This window comes from Magnolia sinica, chromosome 13 (genome assembly GCF_029962835.1).
Source record: "Magnolia sinica isolate HGM2019 chromosome 13, MsV1, whole genome shotgun sequence".
Taxonomy (NCBI): domain Eukaryota; kingdom Viridiplantae; phylum Streptophyta; class Magnoliopsida; order Magnoliales; family Magnoliaceae; genus Magnolia; species Magnolia sinica.
Genome location: NC_080585.1, coordinates 70,427,712 through 70,454,492, shown reverse-complemented (window position 1 = coordinate 70,454,492; position 26,781 = coordinate 70,427,712). Strand labels below are relative to the sequence as shown.

Here is a 26,781-nt window from a genome sequence, read left to right as displayed (position 1 = left end):
AAAGAGCTCCTTGTCAGCCTTTATAGCTTGACCTTCACAGAAGATGACGCATGCGGAATCTAGCATCCGCACAATGATGCCCTTGTGGTGGCCATGGGCATAGCTAATCACAAGGTCTTCCGCATCCTGGTCGACATGGGAAGCTTAGCCGACATCATTTACTCTGAGGCATTTGAGAGAATGGGTATCGACAGGTCACGACTCCTACCAGTAAAGACCTCATTACACGGTTTTGCAGGGGATAAGGTGATCTCCGAGGGAGCCATCTCCCTCCCTGTAACAGCGGGAGAAGGACAACACCAGGTTACACTTTTAATGGACTTTCCGTTGTCAATATGCCATCGGTGCATAATGTTATTTTGGGTCGACCCTCCGTTAATGCGATGATGGCAGTTGTGTCCATGTACCACTTGATGATAAAGTTCCCTGCCCAAGGTGGGGTCAGATACCTTCGAGGGGACTAGCGTGAAGCTCGGAGATGCTATGTAATAGCTGTGAGAAAAGGGTCGGTGAAATAGGCCCTCACCGTCAACGTCCTCGACACTACGGAAGAACCCCCAAAGAACTTGGAGACCATCTCACTTGAGGAGGCCGATCCGAGTAGAACTGTCGAACCTGGGACATCACTGAATTCTTAGCAGAGGTCTCAGATGCTGACTTTCCTATAACAGCATAAGGATGCCTTCGCATGGTCGCATGAGGATATGTCGAGAATCTCTCCTAAGGTTATGGTCTACAGATTGAATGTGGATCAGAATCATAAACCAGTGAAACAGAAGAGAAGGGCGTTCGATGCCGAGAGGTATATAACCATAGCTGCTGAAGTTTCCAATCTCCTCAGCGCAGGCTTCATTGAAGAAGTACATTATCTAGACTGGATCGCTAACGTAGTCCTGGTGAAGAAAACAAGCGAGAAGTGGCGAGTCTGTGTCGATTACTCGGACCTAAACAAAGCCTGTCCAAAAGATAGTTTCCCCTTACCTCGAATTGATCAACTAGTTAACAGCACGATTGGTCATGAATGCCTCTCCTTCCTAAATGCTTTTTCTGGGTACAATCAGATCCCGATGCATCCCCTAGACAGGCAGAAATCTACCTTTGTCACCAACAAGGGGCTCTACTGTTACTGGGTCAGGGATTTTGGCCTGAAGAACACTGGGGCAACATACTGGAGATTGGTGAATCAGATGTTTGCCAAGAAAATCGGTCAAATAATAGAAGTATACGTCGACGACATGCTTGTTAAGAGCGTTAGAACATCCGACCATCTCGCTGACCTCGGAGAGACGTTTTCGATCCTCTAAGAGTATCGCATGAAGTTGAACCGGACCAAATGTGTCTTCGGAGTTGGTTCTAGCAAGTTCCTTGGGTTTCAAGTCAGCTAAAGAGGCATCGAGGTGAATCCCAATAAGATAAAAGCGCTGCTCGACATGAGCTCCTAGCGAACAATGAAGGAAATCCAATGCCTAACTGGCTGAGTGGCGACGCTCAGGCGGTTTATCTCCAAAGCTACCGATAGGTGTCTCCCTTTCTTCCAGCAACTGAAAGGTCATAAGAAGGGTGAGTGGACCTCTGAATGCGAACAGACATTCCAAGAGCTGAAGCAATACCTATGTTCGCCTCCCTTACTGTCGAAACTAGAAGAGGGTGAGACCCTACTCTTGTACCTAGCGGTTTCGGCCTCGGCCGTCAGCTTGGCACTCGTCAGGGAAGTAGGAAATAAGTAATATCCCATTTATTATGTAAGCAAAGCAATGGTACCTGCCGAGACCAGGTAGCTGAGCATTGAAAAATTAGCGCTCAACTTGGTTTTCTTAGCATGGAGGTTGCGTCCATACTTCCAAGAATACACCATTGTCGTTCTAACCGACTCCCCCCTCAGGCAAGTCCTTCGGAAACCAGATGTCTCGGGATGCCTGACAAAATGGGTGATAGAACTTAGAGAGTTTGATATCCAATATCATCCGAGGACTACAATTAAGGGCCAGGCTCTGGTTAACTTCATAGTAGAATTTACCATTCCGAGTGATGATGCCAAAGCAGAAGTAGCCTTAGCAACCCCACCAGTTCCATCCCTTGCCAAGGATCTGGAGTCGGTGCGGAGATGGGTCCTTTATGTTGACAGATCTTCCAACGCTAAGCGAGCTGGGGCGGGAATTGTTCTGGTCGCGCCCGACTCTACAATCGTCTAATATGCCATCAGGCTCAGTTTCAGAGCCTTTAATAACGAAGAAAAATATGAGGCTCTATTGATAGGGCTCACATTGGCGGCAAGTCTAGGGCTTCAGTCCCTTGAAGTGCAATGTGATTCCTAACTTGTGGTGAACCATATCTCCACTGAGTATGAAGCCAAGGAAACCAGGATGGTGGCTTATCTAGCCGAAGTCCAAAAATTGATTAAGAGGTTCTGGAGTTGCACCATCAACCAGATTCTAAGGGCAGAGAACTCTTGGGCCAATGCCCTATCAAGGTTAGCCTTAACCACGGAAGGAAAGATTCTTTGGATCATTCCCGTAAAATTCATAGAGAGCCCGGGCATCAACCAAATGGAATGAGAAATGGTCAACCTGGTCGAGACTGCACCAAGCTGGATGGGCCTAATCTACAACTACATAGTATTTGGTGAGGTCCCTCATGACAAACTAGAGGCCCGACACTTGAAGATCAGAGTAGCTTGATGCATTATCCTGGATTGGGTCTTATACAAGAAGGGGTACTCATTGCCCTACCTCAGATGCCATTGATCCAAAAAAGTGGATTACGTGATTCGAGAGATCCATGAAGGCATCTGTGGTAATCACTTCGGTGGCCGAGCCTTAGTTATGAAGATACTCCACTAGGAGTACTTCTAGCCGATCATCCGAGAAGACTCGAAAGATTATGTCCGAAGTTGCGACAAATGTCAGAGGTTCGTAATGATACCGAGGTAGCTCGCAGAAGAAATAACCCCCATGAGTGGGTCGTGGCCGTTTGCTTAGTGGGGGATCGACATCATTGGACCTCTGCCCACAGGGAAAGGGAAAGTGAAGTTTGTTATTGTCGCAGTCGATTACTTCACTAAATGGGCTGAGGCCATGCCCGTGTTTAAGATAACCGAACAGAAGGTGGTCGACTTTGTCTGGAAGAATATCATTTGTCGATTCGGAATCCCACATACCATTGTTTTTTACAACGGTAAGCAGTTCGATAATGATAAGTTCAGGGGCATGTGCGGGGGGCTCGGCATCTTGAACGCTTATTCCTCGGCTCGACATGCGCAATCTAATGGGAGGTGGAGGCCATAAACAAGGTCATCAAGCACCACCTAAAAATGAAGTTATAAAAAGTGAAGGGCAACTGGGCTGAGGAGCTTCCATTTGTCCTGTGGCCATATCGGACCACAGCCCAGTCATCTACTGGGGAGAGCGCTCGGAGGTGGTAGTCCCAGTCGAGGTCGGCCTCCCGACAGCTTGGGTAAGAAACTACCAGGGAGATCAGAATGCAGAGCACATCACAACAAGCCTCGACTTGCTCGAAGAAGCCAGAGATATTACCCAACTCCGAGTCGCTACTAGGCATCACCAAGTGGCACGATTCTATAATTCAAGGGTCAAGACAAGATGGTTCCAGCTAGGGGACTTGGACCTCCATCACGTCTTTCAAAATGCAGTAGAATCAAGGGTTGGGACACTCGGGGCTAACTGGGAAGGGCCCTATAGCGTGATCAGGTCAACCTAGCCAGGCTCCTATCAATTGGAAGACCTTAAGGGATGTCCACTCCCCCATCCCGGGAACACCGAGCACTTGAAGATATATTATAAGTGAGAATCTGCCAGCCATTAAAGACCCTCAATAAATGTACTGCCTGGAGCTACTAGCCTTCTAAGACCTCTAATAAAAGTTTCTCCTTTCCTACATCTACTAGTGCAATCTACAAACGGAAGAAGTTACCTCTCGTAAGTAGAGGTTAACTTAATGGACCGATCCCTTCAAGAAGGGGTCGGGACGTTAAACCTATAAAATTTACATAGGGATCCCCTCACATGCAGGGAAAAAGCCCAAAGATGACCCGATTCCCTGAGAAAGGGGTCGGCTTGTCACGCAACGACTAACCTACAAAAATAAATGAGCGCGCCATTCATTGGGGGCTTGGCCCATCAAGGGGCCGGTCCTTAAAACATAACATCTAAGAATTATCACGACAATCAACACAAGCGAACAAGCTATCTTCCAGTAATCGTCAGTGATCAAGAAAGTTATCATTAAAAAAAACCATCTATTTACATTGTAAAAAAAAAAGAGTTTCATTCCCTCCGAGTAGAGGGACCAGCTACCAAGTTGGGGGTCTAAGCGTCGGCGGTGGCTTCGGCTGTAGGAGTATCTAGGGTGATTTCCACAACAGGAGGAGCATTCTCGGGCTCATCTGTAACAACATGCTCGGTTTCCTTGGCATTTTTTAGCGCGATGGTGTCGAGGTTAGAGTCAGATAAAGCCTTCTAACCTCAACCAGGCAAGCATCAAAGCCAGTATCATAGCCGAAGTCATATAATTTGTCCAGCTCCTTGGCCCTTTCAGTTGAACCCTTGTATTTGTCCACCGCCGTGGCCGCCTGTGAAACCGCTCGAGCCTCGAGCTCTTCCCGTAGAGACCCCCTATTCGCAGACACAATGAACTCAAGGACAATTTATTGCTGAGCCAACTGGTCCACCGCCATTTGTTGCTCCGTGTTGAGCTTCTCTTTTGCCACCTCGAGCCTCGACTCGACGTCCATAGCCCTGAACTCCAGTTCTTCGTTAGTCAGGCGTAAACACTCGACTTCAGGTTCAGCCACATCCAAGCGAGCTTGGAGTTGGTTGACCTCGCCTTGAAGTGCAAGTTCTCTTGCCTGACCCTCAGCAACAGCCTTCCTCAGCTCCTCCTGCTCCGTAACTAAAGCTTCCAGCTTCTTCTCGAGCTTGACCCGCAGTGCGTCTTGCTCTGGCTTCTCGACCACAAACTTGGCCCGCTTTGCTTCGAGCCGCTCCATCTCCTTCAGCCTCTCCTTCACCTCCAACATCATTAGCAGTGACTGGTAACATACAGCCGTGTAATCGTTCATGAATTGACATGGCAGTGGGAGAGATTGTCAGCTATTCTCGTCTCTGAAGCATGCTTAGCTGCCTAAGAGTTCAGCTGAGCCATGTGAAAACTAGGAGGTAGGACCACTGGAGAGGGTGTGGAAGCTCCTTCCCTTCGAGAGGGTGCAGAAGCTCCTCCAACCCCGCTGGCTGCGGAAGCTTGGGCAACTGCTTCGGGTGTGCTCGCATACCCAACAAGGACGTCACCTTAGCTGATTAGGGGCTCAGCCTCGGTAGCAGTGGAGGGGATGCAGATCATGTAGAGACAGCCATGCTAGGGGTCTCCCCTACTACTTCTCTTCTTGCCCCAGAAGGACCCGCAACTGCCAAAGGGGCAACTTTTGGGACTTGCTCCTCCGCAAAAGGTGACGAGATGGTGATAGGCTCGATTCTGGTAGGAGCCTCAACAGCTGGAACCTTAGGAGTGGGGGTCAGAACAATGGCAGGAACAACCTTAGAGGGGGCTATAGTAGGTTCGGCTCCAGCTAGTTTTACAGTTGGGGCAGCCTCGGCCTCGACCTTAGAAGCCTTCCTCTTCCTCGCCGTCACCTTCGTCCTTAGTTTGGAGGAGAGGACGACATCCATCGGAGGGCACGAGAGCCTTCTCTTCTTTGAACCACCTGCCTCCATCCCTAAAAAAGAAAGAGGAATCAACCCAAAGATCCATGGAATGGATGAAGGTCAGCGAATTAGTCTTCGAAAGCCCTAACCCCACTTACCTAAGGCAAAAAGGGTGGGCTGAACTCTATAGAAGCCAAACGATACCAAGTTCTCCTGACCGATGAGATCAAACCAGGCACACTGGTCCATAGGGATCACTTGGACTTGGTTGACCTGTTGCTTCTGGAGGACAGAGAGGTCAGGGGCCCCTTTCGGCTGGACTACAAATAGAAGTGAAGAATTAGTTCAATATAGAAAGATGAATTAAACATGCATTGTGATTAGAAGAAACGTCCGACTTGGATTGGCGAATCAGGTAGGGACTCGAATCCGCAGTCGGTCCAATTCGGAGGCAGGGGCCTCCCATTCTCCCAAGGCTTAGAACCACTTCCCCTTCCAGTCTTTGTTCAAAGAAGGGAGTTGAGTTACCAGACTCGGGAGGCATGGGGGCCTAGCCAAGAAATACCACCAGGCCTTATTAGTGTTATCGTATTTGGCCATGTACGAAAAGAGAAACTCATCTGGCATTAGCATCTGGTTCCCCGCCCGATGTCAGAGGACAAAAGTGGAGGCTAGGATCCTCTAGGAATTCGGGACCAGCTGCCTCGGCACGATTTTCAGTTACACTGTCAGCTCGCACAAGAAAGGATGGATGGGGCATTGAAGCCCGCATTGGAAGGCACAAACAAAGACAACAATTTCGCCCTCAGCTGAAGATCTCGCTTGGTCTGTGGGGGCGGGGGCTCGGATGTGAACCGAGTCAAGGACCTGACAATCTTTGCAGAGTTAGGCCATCTAGGACTCGACCATGACCGATCTCCCAGGGACTGATGGTTTCATTCTGCCTCCCTTGGGGCCTGCCTATGACTGCCCCGCGGGATCTCTAAGGACCCTCTTTGGCCCTTTGCCTCGACTCTTGGTCCACTGACTTACAGTTCCTTGGGTTAGGGCTGGAGTGTAAAGGGGGACGACCTCGAAAGGGCCTTTAGATTCACCGGGTCTCGAGGTGGTAACCTCCAGTTCGGACTCTGGACCAGCCCCTCGGACCTCTTCGATTTCGTCAGAGTTTCTCGACATGAAGGAAAAAGGCGCTTAAGTGTTGGAAGACTCACAATGTTGCACGCGATCTCCTCTTGAAAAAAAATTTCCAACTCTGACGGCTTCCGCTGAGCTGAATCCCTTCTCTAATAGTCAGGAATCATTTATCCAGTGATAAAAACCCTTTTACCGGCAGAGGGCGATTTTCGGCGGAGGGCGATTTCTGGCGAAGGGTGATTTTCGGCAGAAGGGCGATTCAGAAGGAGATAATGGAGAAAGTGAAGAGTGGGTGCGCGAGAAGTGTGAAGGGTGAGAATGAGAGGGGTTCATATAACTGTCTCAATACCCAGTGCCATCATTGTAAACGGCCACCCCCGAAACCAAGGCGCCTCGGTACTGACACCAGATGACACATGGAAGAGAGCTATAGGTCCAAACTCACGCTTCGAGGTCGGAGTCTTTTGAGCATTTAATGTTATTAATGATGTAGGCGGCCCCTCGTCTCCCCCGCATGCACGTGTCGCTATCTCCTTCGTTCCGCTGATTGGGAATCGAAACCGTCGGCATGCGTCGTCTGCCAAATGGATAGAAGCCCAAGGGTTGTGGCTACCGTACATCATGTGAGATCTGAGGCGTATGTATCGCATTAATGGCGCCCCGATCATCCTAATCACCATCATGAGCAGAGGCATGGGGGCGTCATTTCATTTCCTCAGGCGTTTACTCTCTAAGTCCAAGCTTAGACCAAGAGAGTAGGGGGCTTCTATTGTGGGGGAATCCAACTCGACAAGTCAAGCCAGCTACGAACCTCGGAGCACGGAGGGGAGACCTCGGGAATGTATGAACAAGAAGCAAGGCCGAGTCCTCTCTTGGTCCATCCCAACTTTGAGCAATGAGCAGCCATCGTTTTAAGTCAAAGGTCAATCTACATTCCAGTCTTAGTTGGAGGCATGTTGTCGAGGCCATGAGCCGAAGCAAAGGCTATGCGACCAGCCTCGACTACTAACACTTGGTCTCGACTTAGATGAGGCCGAGGCTAAGGCCAGATGTGATTACTCCGAGTGTCGAACCAGGGAACTATCCAAACGCGGATGTAACCGAAGATCTCGCCCAAGGATACGTACCCTTAAGACATGATACACAGCACGAATGCATGGATTGCGGATAATATCTCCCCGATCACGATATCTTGTTGATTGAGAAAATCATGCCGAGATTAATGTATGTGGAACGCCCAACCTACAGGTATAAATACCAAGGGACCCCATTGCTACAGGTACGCAATATCTCGTACCTTCTCCCTAAATACGACTTAGACCCAGATTCCTCAGCCTGACTTAGGCATCGGAGGGTCCCCTCGGCTTAGCCAAGGTCTCCTTTACTCACCCTTTTGTGCAAGACCAGGGTTCGTTGAAGGTCTGCCACGTTGAGTGGTGTGTGTGTGTGTGTGTGTGTGTATATATCGGAGTTTGTGACCGTAAGTTATCAGGCCAGACGTAGGCCTCATTTATTATTATTATTTTTTCCAGGAGGCATACAAGTTCCCTTGTTGGACCTGGCTTACATGACTACATCAACCCGAGTATTTGAGTAGCGTAGTTGGCCCAGCGTAGGCCAATTCCTTTCACATCCTTAGCTCATGTGTTAGACCTACATATGCTCCTGCCCAACCCTATTGCAAGTCTATTCATGATCTCAACATTAGAACGCTTGGGGTGTGGTCAGTAGACGCATCAATCAAATGGTTACGGACATCCGACCACTGTTGTGTCTGTGTGATGAAGCATGAACGCTGGACCATATCGGCCATGTGTCTGTGCTCCACCATATGTACAGGTATTAAGCCGTACCTGTTTCCGTTGAGATCGAAGATGTTATGCCTTCCGACGATCCTCGTAACTGACACGGGCTGTTTCATGGTGAGGGCCACCTCATCCGTACTGAGTACGAACTTGTTACCGGCCTGACCGGTGACCACCACGGTGGGACACCCCATAAGTGAGGTCTTGAATATATGGCCATATTTGGCAACCCTCTCATTTACCCAATCAGCACCTCGATTTCTCCTCATGGCACGCAAATGGCTCCATGACTCGCCGATTACAGGAAGCCCAAGATATCCATTCGGAAGATTCTTCGCTGGATGTTCATTCCTTCTTAGAAGGAGATTGTAGAGCACAACAAAAGTAACTAGAGCGATTGCGACCAAGATCATGGAAGTAGATGATTCGAGCCCAAAGAATCTGTAAACTTCTACCATGATCGATGACCAAATTCTATGCACTTGTGAGATAATACTAGTAAGAGTGATAAGGATATATATATATATATATATATATATAAAATACCAAGCACTGCGTATTGTCTGTAAAGGGTATTTTAGTCATTTAGTAAGTTGGAGGAAATATCACAAGTCTTCCTAATCCTGACAAAAAAAAAAAGGAAAAAAGCAGTGACGTCTTGTCTATTAGCTCCACCACTGTTTCCATTGTACTAGCTGAAAATGATGCTCATAAGACCATTCTAAGTATCTGACTAATGGGTGCCGATTAGGTCTTATCCGAACGAGACGATGATTCATGCCCCTGTTGATGCTGTTTTTTAGTTCGCCCCCATTGTGGCTCTGGACCTGCACAAGTATAAGGAAAAAAGTGACCCTAGCTTTACCAGGGGACCCTTTGATGCATAAGTCAGAACCTAGGTCTTAGAATAAAAGTTTTTGGGTTAACGTTTTTACATACCTTTTATCATGAAGGTCTCTTTATTTATAATGCTGTCGTGCCCCGTAAGGTTCCCGTAATTAGAGTCGATCTCAATCTCTTGGGATCCGTAATTCCTGATATTCCTAAATTTTCAAAGATTTTATAGTCTTATCTCTCGAAAATCTCGAGTAGAAATCCAAAGTTTTACTAGGTAACTTCCAGATATATAACGATATAGCTCGGCCGACTCTTAATACGGTCACGCCAAGACAAGTTTTACAGTTTATCACCCCCCACTTTATTGGCCGACTCAATCTTTTAGTCGGACTAAATCTGGGGCGGCTCTAGGGCCAACTGATCTTATGTCAGCTTGGGCTTTCCTCTGTGAGGCTTTTGATTGAGCCTTGAGGTGAACTTCCTCCCTTAGAGGCTTCGCTTCATGGCTTAGGATGCTCAGGATATGGTCAGGCCAGGCGCCTCACGATCTGAGCTATATCTCTCCATCCAGCCTTCTTATGGACTTTGGGCTTTATCCGTCCTCGGCGTCTGACAAGTCTGAGCCATTGCTTCACTGACTCCTCTGACCTTTAAGCCGACTCAAAGACTTGTTATATATTTTCCCCCAACAGTGAGCGCCCCCCCCCACACTACTTCGTGCATCGCCTCGAGGCGGTCGGGGAGTATTTCGGAATTGAGTCGGATTATATTTGAGCCAAGTTCATGATGAAGCATTTATTGATTGCAGGGCGGTTTGCGCAGAATTCATGACATATCGTCTTGCTTGACCACGCGTCGGTTCATTTTCTGAGGCCGCACGAGTGGAATGGTCGTCGCTTCGGTGCAAGGACGTATGAAGATCGAATACGTGGCACATGTAAAGCTGGGAAGCCCGAGGAGACATCAATTTGGCTCCTCATTTAATGTTGGAGCAACGTGGCAACCCTATAAAAAAGGGTCGCCCTAAGCACGTTTCACCATTTCATGCCTCTTTACAATTCTTCTTCATCTCCTTGCTCCCTCTTTGCACACCCCAACGTAGTAAGCCTTTGCTTTGCTTATTTTCGGTACTCTCAAACTTGTCCCGGTGAGCTCTTGCTTCCTCCATTTTTTTTCTTTTAACAATGTCAGGCCCCGCAAGCCTTAGGGAAGGAGAATACAGCAGTGAGGGTGAATCGAGTGGCTTTTGGGCGGCTTTAGAATCACCCTCACTATTGACAGAGGTTGTTAAAGAGGCAGACATCCTATTCTGCCATTCACAGAGGGTAGTGGACCCTCTGACAGAGAGGCCAGTGGCGTCAGTGGAGGTGTTAAACTCACCTCCCGAGCGTATGGCCATTGAAGGCTCCTCTGGTCGTTCCAATCCTGAGGAAAGCAGTGAGGAGAAAGTTGAGACTGAAGAACGACTTAAAGGGCCCGTGCCTTCGGTGATGACAGCAGAGGAGCTATAAAAAATCCAGTCCAGAGACCACATTCCAGACTCGGTCATTTTGACTCTCCCTCGGTCAGGAGAGCTACCCGACCAACCTCTCCCAAGGGCAGTTGCAATTTTCCATGTCGCGCTGCAATGCAGTCTCTGTTTACCACTTCAGAAGATTGATCGGGACATGCTGGCAGTCTTGGCATAACTCTGGGACAGGTTGTGCTAAACAGGTGGAGAAGCTTGTTCGGTTGTGTGGTGATCTGGGCTAAGATGCAGCAGCCCGAGCTAAGTGTGAATGAGTTTCACCACTTGTACCAAGTGCAGGCACACACTCAGCATTCTGGTTGGTTTTTCTTCTGCGCTTGGCGGAACACCGGCGGGCCTTTAATAATCGACCCTCCTTCATCGAACAAGCAATGGAGGGATAGGTGGTTTGGGGCCCTCGGTAGATGGGCATCGGCCAAGACAAGGCCTATCCGCCCTTTCGTCCCTCGAGCTTTTTGTGCAGCAGGTAGAGTTAATGCATTTTATTGCTTTTACTTGGTCACCTCTTTATTGAATCACTGACTCCAACCGAATCTTCTTTTTTAGTGGGGCTTCGACTCTGCTGTGACCGGTGAGAAACCTAAGTTTTTTTTTTTTTACATCTGACTATACTGACACTTGTTCTTCAAACGTAAACATGTCTGAGGCTCGGCCCACTCTTCATCCTCCATCTCAGGTCTGACCCCCACCTCGCTCGGACTCCCGGGCCTAAAAAAGGCATAAGACGGTCTCGAAAGGCTCGTCAAGGATCACCCCTCCTTCTCCCCCGGCTATTATCTAAGTCGAGGAAGGTACGGAGGTGGCGGAAGCGACAGAGGCAATAACGACGACCTCTGAGCAGCCTCGGGAGGCTCCTGAGCCTGAGCCGACTGAGGCACTTGTTGCTCAGGGGGTCAGAGGAGAGGGTGTCGCGTAGGGCGAAAGCAGCTAAGGAAGAGAGGATGGCCTTTCACTAGAAGGTTGAAGAGATCCTTTCGTGGGCGAGTCATCAGTTGTTCACGGGAGAATTCTTTGGCTTTCTAGAGTTGTCTTCCATGGACAACATGCTCGGTAGGATCGGGGCACTGTTTCTCGAGGTAACATCGTCACTTTCCTCAGTCGTTTTTGTTTCAGATTTTCCTCTTTTTTCTGAAAAAAAAGACTTTCGTTGTACAGTTCACCCCTTGCATGCTGAAGGCCCGTGCTGAGGTAACTACCTTAGCTAGGTGAGCTGGGGACGGGGAAGCTAGGCTATCAGATGCTGAGGCTCGGCGGTCGGAAGCAGAGGCTCGACAATTGTTTGTTGAGTCTTGAGCCATCTTTGTGGAGGGCCAGCTCGAGAAGGCAAAGGCTGCTCTTGAGTCAGTCATGACAGAAAGAGACTACGTGGCCTCGTGATTGGAAGAGGCTACGTTGGCCTTCGACCTGGCCGCCACAGAACGTACCACAGAACCCTCATCTATCGAGAGGGTTATGCAAAATGCATCAAGGTGACGAAAGAATCTTTCCCCCATCTAGATCTGTCCGGCTTCGACGAGGGCGAGTCAAGGTCCGACGGCGAGACGACGGTAGACCCCAAGGCATACACTTGTGATACCTCTGCTACTGCTCCTGATGCGGCTCCATCAGCCCCTGATGCAGCTTCATCGACATCTCCTAAGTTAGCTCCTGGTGCAGCAGGCAAGGCTGAGCCCTGAAGTTAGTGTGGTGGAGTAAAATTCCTTTCTGCTCCCCACACATACTTCAAACACTTCAAGCACACCAAGCTTTGGGGCCGAGCAAGCCAACAGCGGTGATCGTCGTCCTTTACCAATATTCAAGTGTTGAACATTTATTATTTTATCGATACAATACAGTTGTAAACAATGAACCGACAATGTAACACTTTACTGATTAATGAATATATGTTTTTTGCAACTCAGCATTCTACATTTTTTTCATGATTCTTTTAATTGTTTAAAGTAATCAAGCTGAGTGTAGATTGCCTTTCGACTGAGCTAAGGATAGTATATCTTGAGATGCTCGACATTCCAAGGATGAGGTAGAAGCTGCCCTATTAGGTCTTCTAGTCGGTAGGTACCTGGCCAGACAATATTTGCGATTATGTAAGGGCCCTCCCAATTGGGCCTTAACGTTCTTACACCGCTTTCCTTAGTATTCTAAAACGTTCTTTGGAGGATTCAGTCCCTCACTCGAAATCGCCTAACTTTGACTCAGGAGTTGTAGGATCGGGCACCAATCGTTGATAGGCGGCTGTCCAAAGTCAAGCTAACTCTCTGATTTCATCTAGGAGGTTGAGGTTAAGGGTCAGCAACTCCCCATTGTCTTGGTCATTGAACAAACTTACTCGGACGGTAGGTAGGATGATCTCTACAGGGACAATTGCTTCTGATCCATATGCTAGTGAGAATGGGTTTTCTTCTCTCACGGTTCGAGCTATAGTTCTGTATGCCCAAAGAACTTTAGGAAGCTCTTCGGCCCATGCCACTTTGGCTCGGTCCAGCTTAGTCCGAAGGTACTGCTTTATGACCTTAGTAACGACTTCGACCTGCCCATTCACCTGTGGATGATGCAGGGAGGAGTAAACATTCCTAATCCCGAGGTTTTGACACATTTCCTTGTACTGATTGTTGTAGAACTGTTTCCTTTTGTATGAAACAATAGTCCGAGGTATCCCAAACCGATAGACAATGTTTTTTCAAATAAAGTCTGTGATCTTCTGCTCAGTTATCTTGACCAGGGGCTCGACTTCGGCCCACTTTGTGAAATAATCAACGGCGACGACAGTGAACTTAGTCTGACCCTTTGTAAGTGCTATAGTTTTTATCCCTGTCTGTTGTCAAATTTGTGATGACAAAATCACTGTTATATTATATATAACTTGCTTAAGTGAAGCTCTCTCAAAGATCAACATTCATGAACAAGCTAAGCTCACATCAAGCAAAGCTCACAAGTACAAGGATCAATCTTGAATGAAAGAACTGCTCACAAGACAAGACTCAAGATCTTGAATGAAAGAACTGCTCACAAGACAAGACTCAAGCTGCAAGACTTCAAGAAGAGTTCAAGGCAGTTTGTACACTTTCAAGATTGAGCTACATCAAGGTTTGATCTACATCAAGATTACAAGGCTCATACTTCAAGGTCACTTGTTCCTAATGTTTCAATGTCCATACTTCATGATTGAGGTTTGATTGACCATAGGTTGACCTTAGAAGTAGGTCATTTCGGATACATAAACCGAATGTTTATTTTACATGTGATTGGTCTGTTCTTCGACTAGTCCTAGGTCTTCTTCGACTAGTCCTAGACTTGCTTTGACCAGTCTAAGATATTCCTCGACCAGTCGTGAGTTTGTTATAAATTCCGGATAAAATCTGTTAGCCTTCGACTAGTCCAGGAATCTGTTCGACCAGTCGTAGGAACAGTGTCGACTGCTCTTCGACCAGTCGTACAATCTTCGACTCGAAGTCCAGCGAAGATTTTCAGTACCTACGACCAGTCGTAGGAGACCTACGACCAGTCGTAGAACGGTCAAAGCATATCCCGCCGAATTTTTCAAATATCTGTTATGGCTTCGACTAGTCGAAGAGCACTCTAGACCAGTCGAAGACCCGATCTTCTCACTTATAAATAGTGCACGAATCTCAGAAGAAATCATCGAATTAATTATAGTATTCAAGCCAATCTTCGTCGAACTTCTGAGAGATAATTCTGTGCTCCATCTAAGCTAAGTGTGCTTATTTAATATTCTTCTTTCCTTAGCTTTATTTTAATTGATTTTGTTTCTGCTATTCTAATCTGATTTGAAAAGAGGAATTGTTATTCCCTTTCTTTGGAATCAAAATCAATTAAGGCAAGCCCTATTTGGTTTAATTTAAAATCTATTAAAACTAGAACCATTGTAATCGAGTACTGGACATTGAACTTGGACATTCAATCATCTACTTTGATTTGGTTCTACCGGGCTGCTACAATGAAGAAGATATTCAGGTATTTTACATATTGTAAATCCCTTTCTATTTTGGTTTCTTTCAAGATTTGCCAGAAAAATCTTGTTATATTGGTTATCTGAGGAGAGCCAGGAAAACTCAGAAGTGGGGGTTTTTTAGATTGTGTAAGCCCACATACAAAGACACAATTGTAAGGGTTTTGGGTGAACCTGGAAAAACCTATTTTTAGTGAACGCTAATATCCCCTGTGTGAGGATATTAGGAGTGGAGTAGCTTTCTGTGTGGCTGTTGTTTAACAGTTGGTGGACACACAGGCGAACCACTATAAACCCTTGTGTTGTGGTTGATTATTTTATACTTCTTATTTTTAATTATTCTTTTGTGGGTTGTATGTATGGTGGTGAATGTTGTAATCATTTAATTCAAGCTTTGTGAGAATGTTGTAATAGTTTAGAATTTATTTTCAGCTATTCCTTTATCAGCTTGAATTTCAATTTCATTTGAAAGTTGTTCCAGCAAGGTTGCCCTACCATTTTTATGGTGTATGGCTGTCCCTAGAACAATACATTTTTTATTACAAGTTATTTCAATTCAGTTTATATTTATTTTTGTATTCCTCTTCGATTTGAGACTTGATACAAAGATCTTTCTAGAAATAAGGTTGTCCTACCATAAACTCTGTTTTTGGTGTAAGGTTGTCCTTAGAACAACGTTTGTATCAACCTCTCAAGATCTGAATTTTGAGGTCATTTTAATTTACTGCATTGTTATTCACTTTGGCTATCATATTCTTTATTATTCCGCTGTTATAAGTTTTTATTTGGCAATGTCCTATTCACCCCCCCTCTAGGACATATAGCTTGGCCTTTTCACCCTTCCCTAAAGAGAATGGTCCGATGATGCTGATTCCCCATTGGGTAAAGGGCCAGGGACCAGCCATTAATGTCAGCACTTCAGACGGTTGTTGGGGGATGGTGGTAAACCTCTGGCATTTATCACAACCCTGAACGAGTTTCCTAGCATCTTGCTGAATGGTCGGCTAGTAATATCCTTGTCGAATGACCTTGTGAGCCAGGGATCGATCGCCTGAGTGATTAGCACAGATGCCTTCATGAATTTCACATAGGGCACAGTCAGCTTCACTTGGCCTCAGGCATCGCAGGAGGGGCGCATAGTATCCTTTCTTGTACAGCACTCCGTTGAGCATGGTGTAGTGGGCAGCGCGATTCTTCTGTCAACGAGGCTCAGCATGATCTTCAGGGAGTACGCCAGTCTCAAGATATCTGACGATTAGGTCGACCCATGATGGCTCAGAATTGATGGGGAGCATGGCCGAGGGTTCGGTTCCCCTGACGTTTGGCTTGGCCATAAGTTCAATAGGAATAGATTTGGGGATGTTGTCTTTGTCGGCTGAAGCGAACTTCACTAGGAGGTCGGCTTTGACATTCTCGGCCCTCGGGATCCGAGTAACAAGACATAGGTGGAATCCGGTGATCATCTCTTTGGGTTTCGTAAGATAGGCTTTTAACCTCTCCTTCCTACCCTGATATATATCAGCTATCTGGTTGACAACTAGTTGGGAGTCGCTTTACACGTTTAGATGAGTGACTACGAAGCTGGCTGCTAGCCAGAGTCCTAGGAGCAGAGCTTCATATTTTGCTGTATTATTGGAGGCTTGAAATCCAAGTCTCAAGGCATATTGAATAACTGTGTGATCAGGAGTTCCATGACTACCCCTGCCCTGCTTGCCTTAGAGTTAGAAGAGCCATCCACGTAGAGAGATCAGATGGGTTGGGGGGAGGGAATTGATCGAATGATGCCTCTAGGTCAGTAAAAGAGATTTGTGTTTGCACTGTGACTTCGACAATGAAGTCTGTCACAGCTTGTCCCTTAATTACTACCCTAGTCTTATAATGAATGTCGAATTTACTGAGCTCGATCGCCCATTTTGCGAGTTGTCTTGAAGGTTCCAATCTTTGTAGTATCTAGTGTAGAGGATGGTCAGTCATGACGATGATCGAGTGAGCCTGAAAGTGTAGTCGTAGGCGTTGGGATGATATAACCAATGCTAAGTCCACTTTTTCTAGGGTCGGATACCTCGTCTCTGCCAGGACGAGGGCTTGCTAATGTAGTAAATGGGGTATTGTTTACCTTCATGCTTGCAGATCAGGGCCGAGCTTACAGCTGTGTCAGATACTGCCTAGTAGATCAACAGAGGCTCACCTAGCTTGGGCTTAGAAAGCAATTGCGGTGATCATAAATAATCTTTGAGTTGCTAGAGGGTGTTCTCGCATTCCTCTGTCCAATCGACAAGCTGTCAACCCTTCAACTGTTCGAAGAAGGGGAGATATCTGTCGGTAGCTCGGGATACAAAGCGATTTAGAGCTGCTACCCATCCAGTCAACCGTTGAATATCTTTGATCGTCTTCGGAGATTCCATGTCGAGCAAAGCCTTGATTTTCTTCGGATTAGCTTCAATTCCTCGTTGGCTGACCAAGAACCTGAGGAATTTGCCCGAGCCTACGTCAAATGTGTATTTGCTTGGGTTGAGCTTCATTTTATATTTTCATAGGATGGGGAACATTTTCTCTAAGTCAGCTATATAGTCGATCACTTTAACACTCTTGACAAGCATGTCTTCAATATAGACCTCCATTGTCTGTCCTATCAGTCGGGCGAACTTTTTTTTGACCAACCTTTGATAAGTTGCTCTAGCGTTTTTCAATCCAAACGGTATCACTCGATAACAATAAAGGCCTTTGTTGGTGACAAAGATGGTTTTTGATTTATCAGAATGATGGATTATAATTTGATTATAACCAGAGTAAGCGTCCATAAAGCTAAGTAATTCATGCCCCACGGTACTATCAACCAACTGATCGATCCAAGGAAGGGGAAAACTATCTTTACGGTAGGCTTTCTTTAAGTCGGCATAGTCTATACAGACTCGCCACTTCCCATTAGCCTTCTTGACCAACACAACGTTGGCCACACACTCGGGGTAATATATTTCTTTAATGAAATTGGCTTTGAAGAGTTTTCTGACAGATTGGCTTGTAAGTTGGGTCAATGTTAAGGCGATGAGTCATGACTGAAGGGTCAATGCCCGGCATGTCTTCATGAGTCCATACATAGACGTCGGTGTATCGGTGGAGCAAGGCTACCAACTTCTCCTTTAATGGCATTGCTAGGGACAAGCCAATCTAGATGGTCCTCTTGACATCCGACTCATTCAATGGAACCTGGAGGAGGTCCTCCACTGGTAAGCTGCGTCCGGGAGATTCGTTGCATGGATCTAGGGTTCGATCATTGTCACTTTCGCGAGTGCTCACAGAGCGGTAGTGTAGCATCGCCGAGCATTTGCTGATCTCTTTTCACGACTCTGACGCCACTCTCAATTGAAAACTTCATAGACAGGTGATAGGCTGAGATGATGGCTTGGAGGAGACAAAGGGAAGGTCGTTCGAGGATTGTATTATAGACCGAAGACAGATCGACTATCAGAAAGTTGACCATAATAGTAGCTTGATTTGGCGCATCCCCAACAGTGAGCGGGTGCTAAAATGCTCCTCCAGGAAGAATCTATTTGCCTGAGAATCTGATCAATGGAGTCCTTACGGGCCTCAGGGCCGATCGTTTGGCACCCATCTTGTCGAACGTTTGCGTAAACAACACATCCACAGATAAGCTTGTGTCGACGAGAACCCTAAAGACTCGGCAGTTGGCAATAGTGACAGTGATGACTAGAGCATCATCGTGTGGGTGATGAATGCCCCTTGCGTCCGCCTCAGTGAATGCTACACTGTATTTCTCGAGCTTTCTTTCATTTGGGGGCCGAGCTAAAACCATAATCTTGGACTCAGGTCGAGCAACATTCCTAGCATGATTTTTTCAAGCATTATTTGAGTTTCCTCTGCCCAAATGACCACCGATAATAGTTCGGATATCCTCAGTGGGTCGGTTATCATTCGGGCGTTCTTCCGTGGTTCTGACTCCTAGGTTGACGTGTTCGCCCAGGTGGCCCTCTCTAATGAGCCTCTTAATCTCATGCTTTAGATTAAAGTAGTCACTCGTGTTATATCCATGATCACGATAGAAATGGTAGTACTTACTCTTACTCCATTGGTTCAGATTACTCCGGAGTTTGTTTGGCCAGTTGACGAATCCTTCGCTCTTGATTTCCATTAGGACCTGCTCTTGCGGCTTGTTGAGCAGAGTATGTTGAAAATTTGTAATCAGGTTGCTTACCCGACCTATGTTCATCACGGGACCAGTCATCCTTCTGTTTCTTATCACTAACCGAGTTAACTTCTTTTTTGGTTGGTGCTTTAGCTAGGGTTTTTGCATTTTGATTGACCTCGCATAGGATTCGAGTTTGCTCGGCATCTACATACTTCTCCGATCGGGCCATGAATTCAGCCAAAGTAGTGGGTGGGTTCTTGTCCAGGAATGCAAGAAACGACTTGTCTCTGACACCTTGCATAAGAGAATTGAGGGTTGTCTTGTCTGAATGCTTTCGGACTTGGAGTGATTCGAAATTGAAGCGTTTGATATAATCCTTAAGTAGTTCTCCCTTTTTTTGGATTATATTGTTCAGGTGCGCTGATGACTTCAACTTTTTCTTCCCATCGATGAAATTGGCGAGGAAAGCATTGCTGAGTTCGGTGAACGAGCTAATGGACTTTGGTTTTAACTACTTGAACCAAGGCCGAGCTACATCGGCTAAAGTGAGAGAAAAGGCCCGGTACATCACAGCATCCGAGGCATCGTGTAATTCCATATAAGTTTGAAAGGACTCAGTGTGCTCAGTCGGATCGGTTTTGCTGGTGAAGGGCGTGATTTGAGGAAGGCAAAATCATTTCGATAGTCGAGCTTGCATGATCTCGTCTGTGAACGGTGACGCCTTCGCCTCAGGTCCTGTCTGATTGGCATAGCAGTTTTACTTCAAATCTGCGATCTCCTCCTGCATTTCCTTCCATAGGTCATGTAGCTCAGCCTTTTAGGGTTTGTCACTATCAGTCGTACCCTCAACAGGGGGCCTGTTACGCCTTCTTTGATCTATTTCATGTCGTAGATCGGTGGCAGGCAGTGGGGCAGTCACGGAGATATGGGATGGTGCAGGCTCAGCTGGACCCTGGTGTTGGCTTTGCTGAGGAATAGTTCGTGGAGCGACGAGCTAAGGATCGACCAATTGTCATGGGGCATTTGCCCGACCATCGTCCTGTTGAGGCAGCTGGACCTGCTAGCAGTGAATCTGTTACAGCATCTGCTTCATGTAGTTTATATTGGTCCTGAGTTCCTGGACCTCCTTGTCCAATTGTCCATTCCCTTGATTCCATTGAGTGTGCCTGGTCAAAACAGAGGTTACCTGACAAGCTGCAGAACCTTGTCGATTATCCATTTGCTTATAGGCCCCTTAGGCCCCATTCGCACCAGGCGAGCCCTCTGTTGCCGGTGGTCCAGTGACAGGGACCTCGCTGGGTTTATTCTGGATGGTTCTTCTAGTTCTCGCCATTGGAGATTGCTATGCTTAGAGAAAGCGACTTTTCGTATCGTTTCCCACAGATGGCGCCAAACTGTTGATGCTGTTTTTCAGTTCGCCCCCTTTATTATCATGGGACCTACACAAGTATAAGGAAAAAGGTGACCATGTCTTTACCAGGGCACCCTCCGATTCTTAAGTCAGAACCTATGTCTTAGAATAGAGGTTTTTGGGTGAACTTTTTTTCATACCTTTTACCATGAAGGTCTCTGTATTTATAATGGTGTCGTGCCCCGTAGGGTTTCCTTAATTAGAGTTGACCTCAATCTCTTAGGATCCATAATCCCTAATATTCCTGAATTTTTAGAGATTTTATAGCCTTATCTCCCGAAAATCTCGAGTAGAAATGCAGAGTTTTACTAGGTAACTTCCAGATATAGAACGATATAGCTCGACCAATTCTTAATACGGTCACGCCGAGACAAGTTTTACAGCTAATCTCTGCCCACTTTATTGGCCGACTTAATCTTTGAGTCGAACTAAAGCTCGGGTGGCTCTAAGGCCAACTAATTTTAGGTCGGCTTGGGCTTTCCTCTATGAGGCTTTTAATTGAGCCTTGAGGTGCACTTCCTCCCTTAGAGGCTTCACATCATGGCTCAGGACGCTCAGACTACGGTCGGGACAGGCACCTCACGATCCGAGCTACGTCTCTCCATCCAGCGTTCTTATGGACTTTGGGCTTTATCCGGACTCGATGTCCAACAAGTCTGAGCCATTGCTTCACTGACTCCTCTGACCTTTAAGCTGACTCAAGGACTTGTTATATTTCTTCCCCAATAGCTCCAATTCACACACCGTGTGGTGACTTCACTTTTAGATTTATCACCATAAGATGATATTGTGGTCAACTTGTAGGAGAGGAAGGAGCATTGTGTTGAAGCATATTTTTGTGTGAATATTTCTGAATTGATATGACCTGAAAATGTAACTTAATATGAGATTTTGACATATGTATTGGTTTAGGCATTAAGTCCTTTCAATGTATTATATCTTTTGATATTATCTCTATTTGTAAAGGTATTTGTGACTTTCTTTTAAAGTAGATATTCATCTCCAAATTGATATGTTCTCCACACTGTTAATTACAAAGTCTTCAAGTTGTTCCAGATATTAACCTCCATTTCCAGGGCTGGATTTGTACCACATATAGGAAGATTAGCCAAACCCACGGATATTGGGTCCTTTGAAATGACGGACGATGTGGATGAATACCACATTTTGTCTGATCACCGCATGAAGTAGTGGCAAATTAGTGGTGTGAATTCACAATGTTTACTTGTGTATATTTGAGTCAGCACGTTATGATGTGGCCAGTGCATTTGACCGGATAACGCTAACTCCAAGCAGTCCTTGGGATGGTAGCAGCGGACTGCTTGATGCAAGTGATGTGTTGGGTGTTGTGGGGCTCACCTTGATGTATGTGTTGGCCACAATGGTGTAAGTCTTGGGTAGAAGAGACGATAGCAGTCCATGACGCTAACTGGGATAGCTGCAATTCCATCCCATGTAATCCCGTCCAATTCACCGGGCCAAACACGCCCTTAATGACGTGTTGTATATCCCTGCCCTTCCATCCGTTTTTCCAGCCTAGGATGTAGACCCAAAAATTAGGAAGATCTAAATCTCAGGTGGACCACAGCACAGGACACAGTGGTGATTGAAAGTCCACCATTTAAAACTTCCTAGGGCGCACAGTCATGCCCACCGTAATGTTTCCTTTCCATCCAACCCGTTGATAAGGTCAACCAGACATGGATGAAGGAAAATATAAAGATCCGCTTGATCCAAAACTTTTGTGGCCTACAAAAGTTTTTAATAGTCATCGGCCACCGTTTCCAATGGCGTGGTCCACCTAAGATTTGGATCTAATTAAGTTTCGGGAGCTTGTGCTAAAATGATATGGAAAAAATGGATGGACGGAGTCGATATACAAACAATTCAAGAAGGCGGGCCCCACACGGTAATGGTAACACCTGGGCAACACCTAATCCGCTCCCTGACCGATAACTTATAAGAAGTACTGTTAATATTCTTTATGAAAAATAGGTCCATCAGCAAGTTAGGCCACCCATTGGTCTGAGATCATAACTGTTTGCTTTTAGTTGTAAAGGATTACTTCTATCAGACAAAAGCTGGAATGAGAAATCGTACGGTTGAAAATTATAAACTCATAGCTGGATCGGATCATATGAATTTCATCCAGTAGCCATGAAAACAATCAAAGTACCTAATGACCACTCCAGATTGATGAATTGCTATGTCCGGGCCCCAGTTTTACTGGGAACAGGACGAGATTTGCCTTGAACTGCTGGGGCTCCTCATGTTGAGTGAGACCCAGGTGTGGGATTAATAGTTGTGGGTCTTTTAGGTGTGTGAGGGATATTTTGATTGTTTGGCCAAGCAACTAAAATGATAGGAAAGTGGCCAAGCAACTAATATAAGGGGGTTTTCTTTCTTAGAGAAAAAAGAGGAGAAAGAAAAGTGAAGATTGGGCCTTGTAGATGAGAAGATCAAGAGGCTTCTACTACCGAAATTTTCACATTCGAATTCATAATGTTTTATCCACAACATCAGTTTCTTCGATTGTCTTGTCCAATGATTGTGTTAGTGATTATTTACAATTCCTAGTTGGCGAGAAAGTTATTTCCTTCATATTGCTTGTAAGCCAACTTTGGATTTTGTAGTTGGGATATCGAAGAGAGGTCTCTTGATGATTGTAATTCAATTATTTTTATTATACCGGATTTGTACTTGACTAGGTCCTGTGGTTTTTCCTTACATGTCGAATGGTTTTCCATGTAAAAAATCTTGGTACCTCTTGCATCCTACATATTTGATTATTTGCTTGTTCGTGTTAGAAGTGATTTTTGTCATTTAAATCTCATATACTAGAAATCCCATTGATTTTCACATAAAAGGAAAAAGTGTGTGGTTTCTTGACAAGTGGCATCAGAGCTCCGAGTTTGGTTCTAATTATTTTGTGTGTGAATCATGAAGGCTAGCACAAGTCGAATGATTAGTTTGAATTGAAATAACTATATGACTTAGAAAGGCAAGATGGAAAACTTATTGTATTGTAAGAACTTGTACACACTCGTCAAAGGTATTTAGTCAAAATTGAAAGATATGATCAATGATGAGTGAAAGAAACTAAACTAGAAAGCAATTGGGTTTATTATGCAATGGTTGGATGATAGTGTCTTTGATCATATGTCTAAAGAAACTTCAGTATAATCACTTTGGAAGAAATTGGAAGAGTTGTTTGAGAGAAAGACCATGGGCAACATGACTTTCTTGACTAGGGAACTTGTGATTTTGAAATATAAAGAAAGAAACTCAATTGTGGAGCAATTGAATGAAATTCAAAGTATTGTGAATCAACTATCTTTTATGAAGATGATGCTAGATGATGAGTTACAGCCTTTGTTACCATTCAGTTCTTTGCCCGACAATTGGGAGACCTTAGTAGTGCCTCTAAGTAACACCACTTCAGATGGAATTATTATAATAAGGCATGTAACAAGTAGCTTGTTGAATTAAGAAACAAAACAAAAATTCTCGGGTTCGACTCAATCAGAAGCACTTGTCATAGAAAATTGGGGGAGAAGCAAAAGCAGAAAACCTTACTACCGTGAGAAGTTAAAAGGAAAGTCCAAATCAAGAAAGAGTGTTAATTGTTATAATTGTGGCAAATTAAGCCACCAACAAAATGAGTGCCAAAAGCCCAAGAAGGATAAGAGGAGAGGAAATGAAATGAATAGCGAGAAGAGAAGGACACAGATGTGGTTTCCGTAGATAGCGATGTTATTATCTTCTTCGGTTGTAAACAGGCGTGTCTCAAGCTCACTTGCCAAGATAGAGATTGGGTGGTTAACACCAACACTTCATATTACGTTACTCCTCGCAAGGACTTATTCATATCTTATAAGTTGAGGGACTTTGGTTTTGTGAAGATGGATACTAGTGGCTCTTCGAAAATTGTGAGGATGGGTGATGTGTATGTCGAGACTAATGTTGGTTTTCAAGGATGTGAGGTATCTACCCGATCTTCCCCTTAATTTAATTTATGCAGGAAGATTGGATGAAGATGGCTTCAATAATCATTTTGGTGGTGCCCAATGGAAGATTACAAAACAATATCTTGTGGTGAAAAAGAGACAAAAGGTATTGCACTTTATACAGGACGCATGCACAACTAGGCATGGCTTAGGCGCATACAATAGAGAATGATTCTTTTATTGATGTATGGCACAAGCGGATAGGTCACATGAGCGAGAAGGGTTTACAAATTCTTGCTAAGAAGCAACTTCTTTCTAACATAAAATGTATGCCTTTAAATAATTGCCTTCATTGCTTGGTTAGAAAACAACATAGTTTCATTTCATAAAAATCCATCCCAATAGAAAACATGTGTTTTAGAATTAATTTATTTTGATGTTTGTGGTCCCATGAAAGTGAAACTCTAGGTGTTGTTACCTTCATAAGTGATGCTTTTAGAAATGTGTGGGCATATTCGTTGAAGAGTAAAGACCAAGTCTTTGATGTGTATAAGCATTTTCATGTTATAGTGGAAAGGGAAACAACTAAATCATTGAAGTGTGTTCACACAGATAATGGTGGCGAATATATTGGGTTATTTGAACATTATTGTAAAGTCAATGGAATTTGACATGTGCAATCTATTCCTAAGACTCCACAACAAAATAATATAGCAGAAAGGATAAATCAAACTATTATAAAGAGTCAGACGTATACAGTTGGGATTCGAATATTGCATATTTAACCCTTTAATTGCATTAATTTTCTTGGCATTTAATTGATAATTTGATTTAATTATATACCTTTTTGTCATGCGAGGTGATTCAGAAGCTTATGATAAATATTCGCTTAAAAGGATGCATTTAGAGCTCAAAAGAAGATAGTGAAGAATTGGAAATTTGAAGTCATTAATGAAGAATTCACATGCTAAAGATCCGAGGAAAGCAAGTGAGGAATGAAGAGAATCAAAGATTTTAAGTGAATAAAAGGAATCCTGAAAATTGTCCTGAGAAAAAGGATATTTTGAAATTCCGGGGCCAGAAAAACATAGTTCTGAAATAGTTCCAAAATAGACTTTGATGACGTCGAAAGTGCAATCGAAGACAATTTGATGCAATCGAGAATTTCAATAATTTTCAAGTCAAACTCGCTGGATAGTTCTGGACAATTTTTCGATGGCATCTAAGACACTTTGATAGCATTGAAGGTTGTTCGATGCATCGAAAGCAATACGCAAAGTTTACATGTAGTGCGTAAATTTGAGGCGGTTTATGGATTTTTCCAACTCTATGCGAAATTTGGAGTTCCATAACTATAAATAGGAGTCCCTAGGATGCTCCAAGACATCTTCTAGGGTTTGGAAAGGGAGAGAAGGCCTAGGTGAAGCACCGACATTGTTCTTTCACTTCTATTTCTTCACGGCTTCTAATTGATCTTTTTGTTTTTATTCTAAGATGTTAGTCTTGTTAGGCTAATCTCTTAGTTAAGGCTAAGGGATGAAACCTATAGTTTATTTTGATGTTTATCTTACTTTGATTCAAGTTTATGTTGAACTTCATTGATTTCTAGTTTGATTTTTGAAATATTTCAAGTTTTTTATGATTTATTATGACTTCAATTATAATAGATTCTATGGAAGCTTTTGATATCTTCTTAATCTATTTGGAGTTATGGAGATTGGTAAATCCTATTATTCATATTATCTCTTAGGCAAGATAGGATGATGGAATCCCTTCCAATCAATGCAATGGATCTTCATGTATGAACTAATCCAATGAAAGTTCATATTCTATTTTAACTACTCTATCATCCGATTGGATATGATAGGACTTTGATTCCAATGGGTTATTGTTGAATCAAGTACATTGAATATTGAGATTGCTATAGGTGGATTCCTGGATCCTTAGTCTTTTTTATCTTTATTATTTTAAGACCATTTTCTAAATTAGGGGATTAAAAACCCAGACAAACTAAGGTAGACTTAGATTATTTTTAGACTATGTTCCCCATTTCATGTGGATTCGACCTTGTTCTTATCGAGTTATTACTAAATCACGACCCTACACTTAGGGTTGTGAAAGAGTTTTTGGCGTCATTGCTGGGGAGTGGTGTTGAACACAATTAGGTTTAGTTTTTTCTTGGTTTGATTTTTGTTTTAGGTTAGATTTTTCTTGTTTTCTAAAATTTTCTAATATAGGGTTTTTAGGATTTTTCAGTTTTCATAATTTTATTTTTAGGATTAACCTTTTTTTTCCTCTTCTATTTCTTCTTCTAATATTGCTAACATAGTTTGATTGTTTTGATTTCG

At 44.5% G+C, this 26,781-nt stretch overlaps 1 protein-coding gene across 1 annotated transcript in view; it reads right to left on the bottom strand.

Annotated features, from left to right (window-relative positions):
- The window catches only part of LOC131223849 (taxadiene 5-alpha hydroxylase-like), a 43,015-nt gene extending 33,916 nt beyond the window's left edge, over positions 1–9,099 (bottom strand). Inside the window, exon 1 of the mRNA XM_058219375.1 lies at positions 8,645–9,099. Coding sequence (XP_058075358.1) covers positions 8,645–9,054 — 410 coding nt within the window. The 5' untranslated portion in view covers positions 9,055–9,099. The remainder of the gene's footprint in view (positions 1–8,644) is intronic.
- Positions 9,100–26,781: the final 17,682 nt, after the last annotated feature.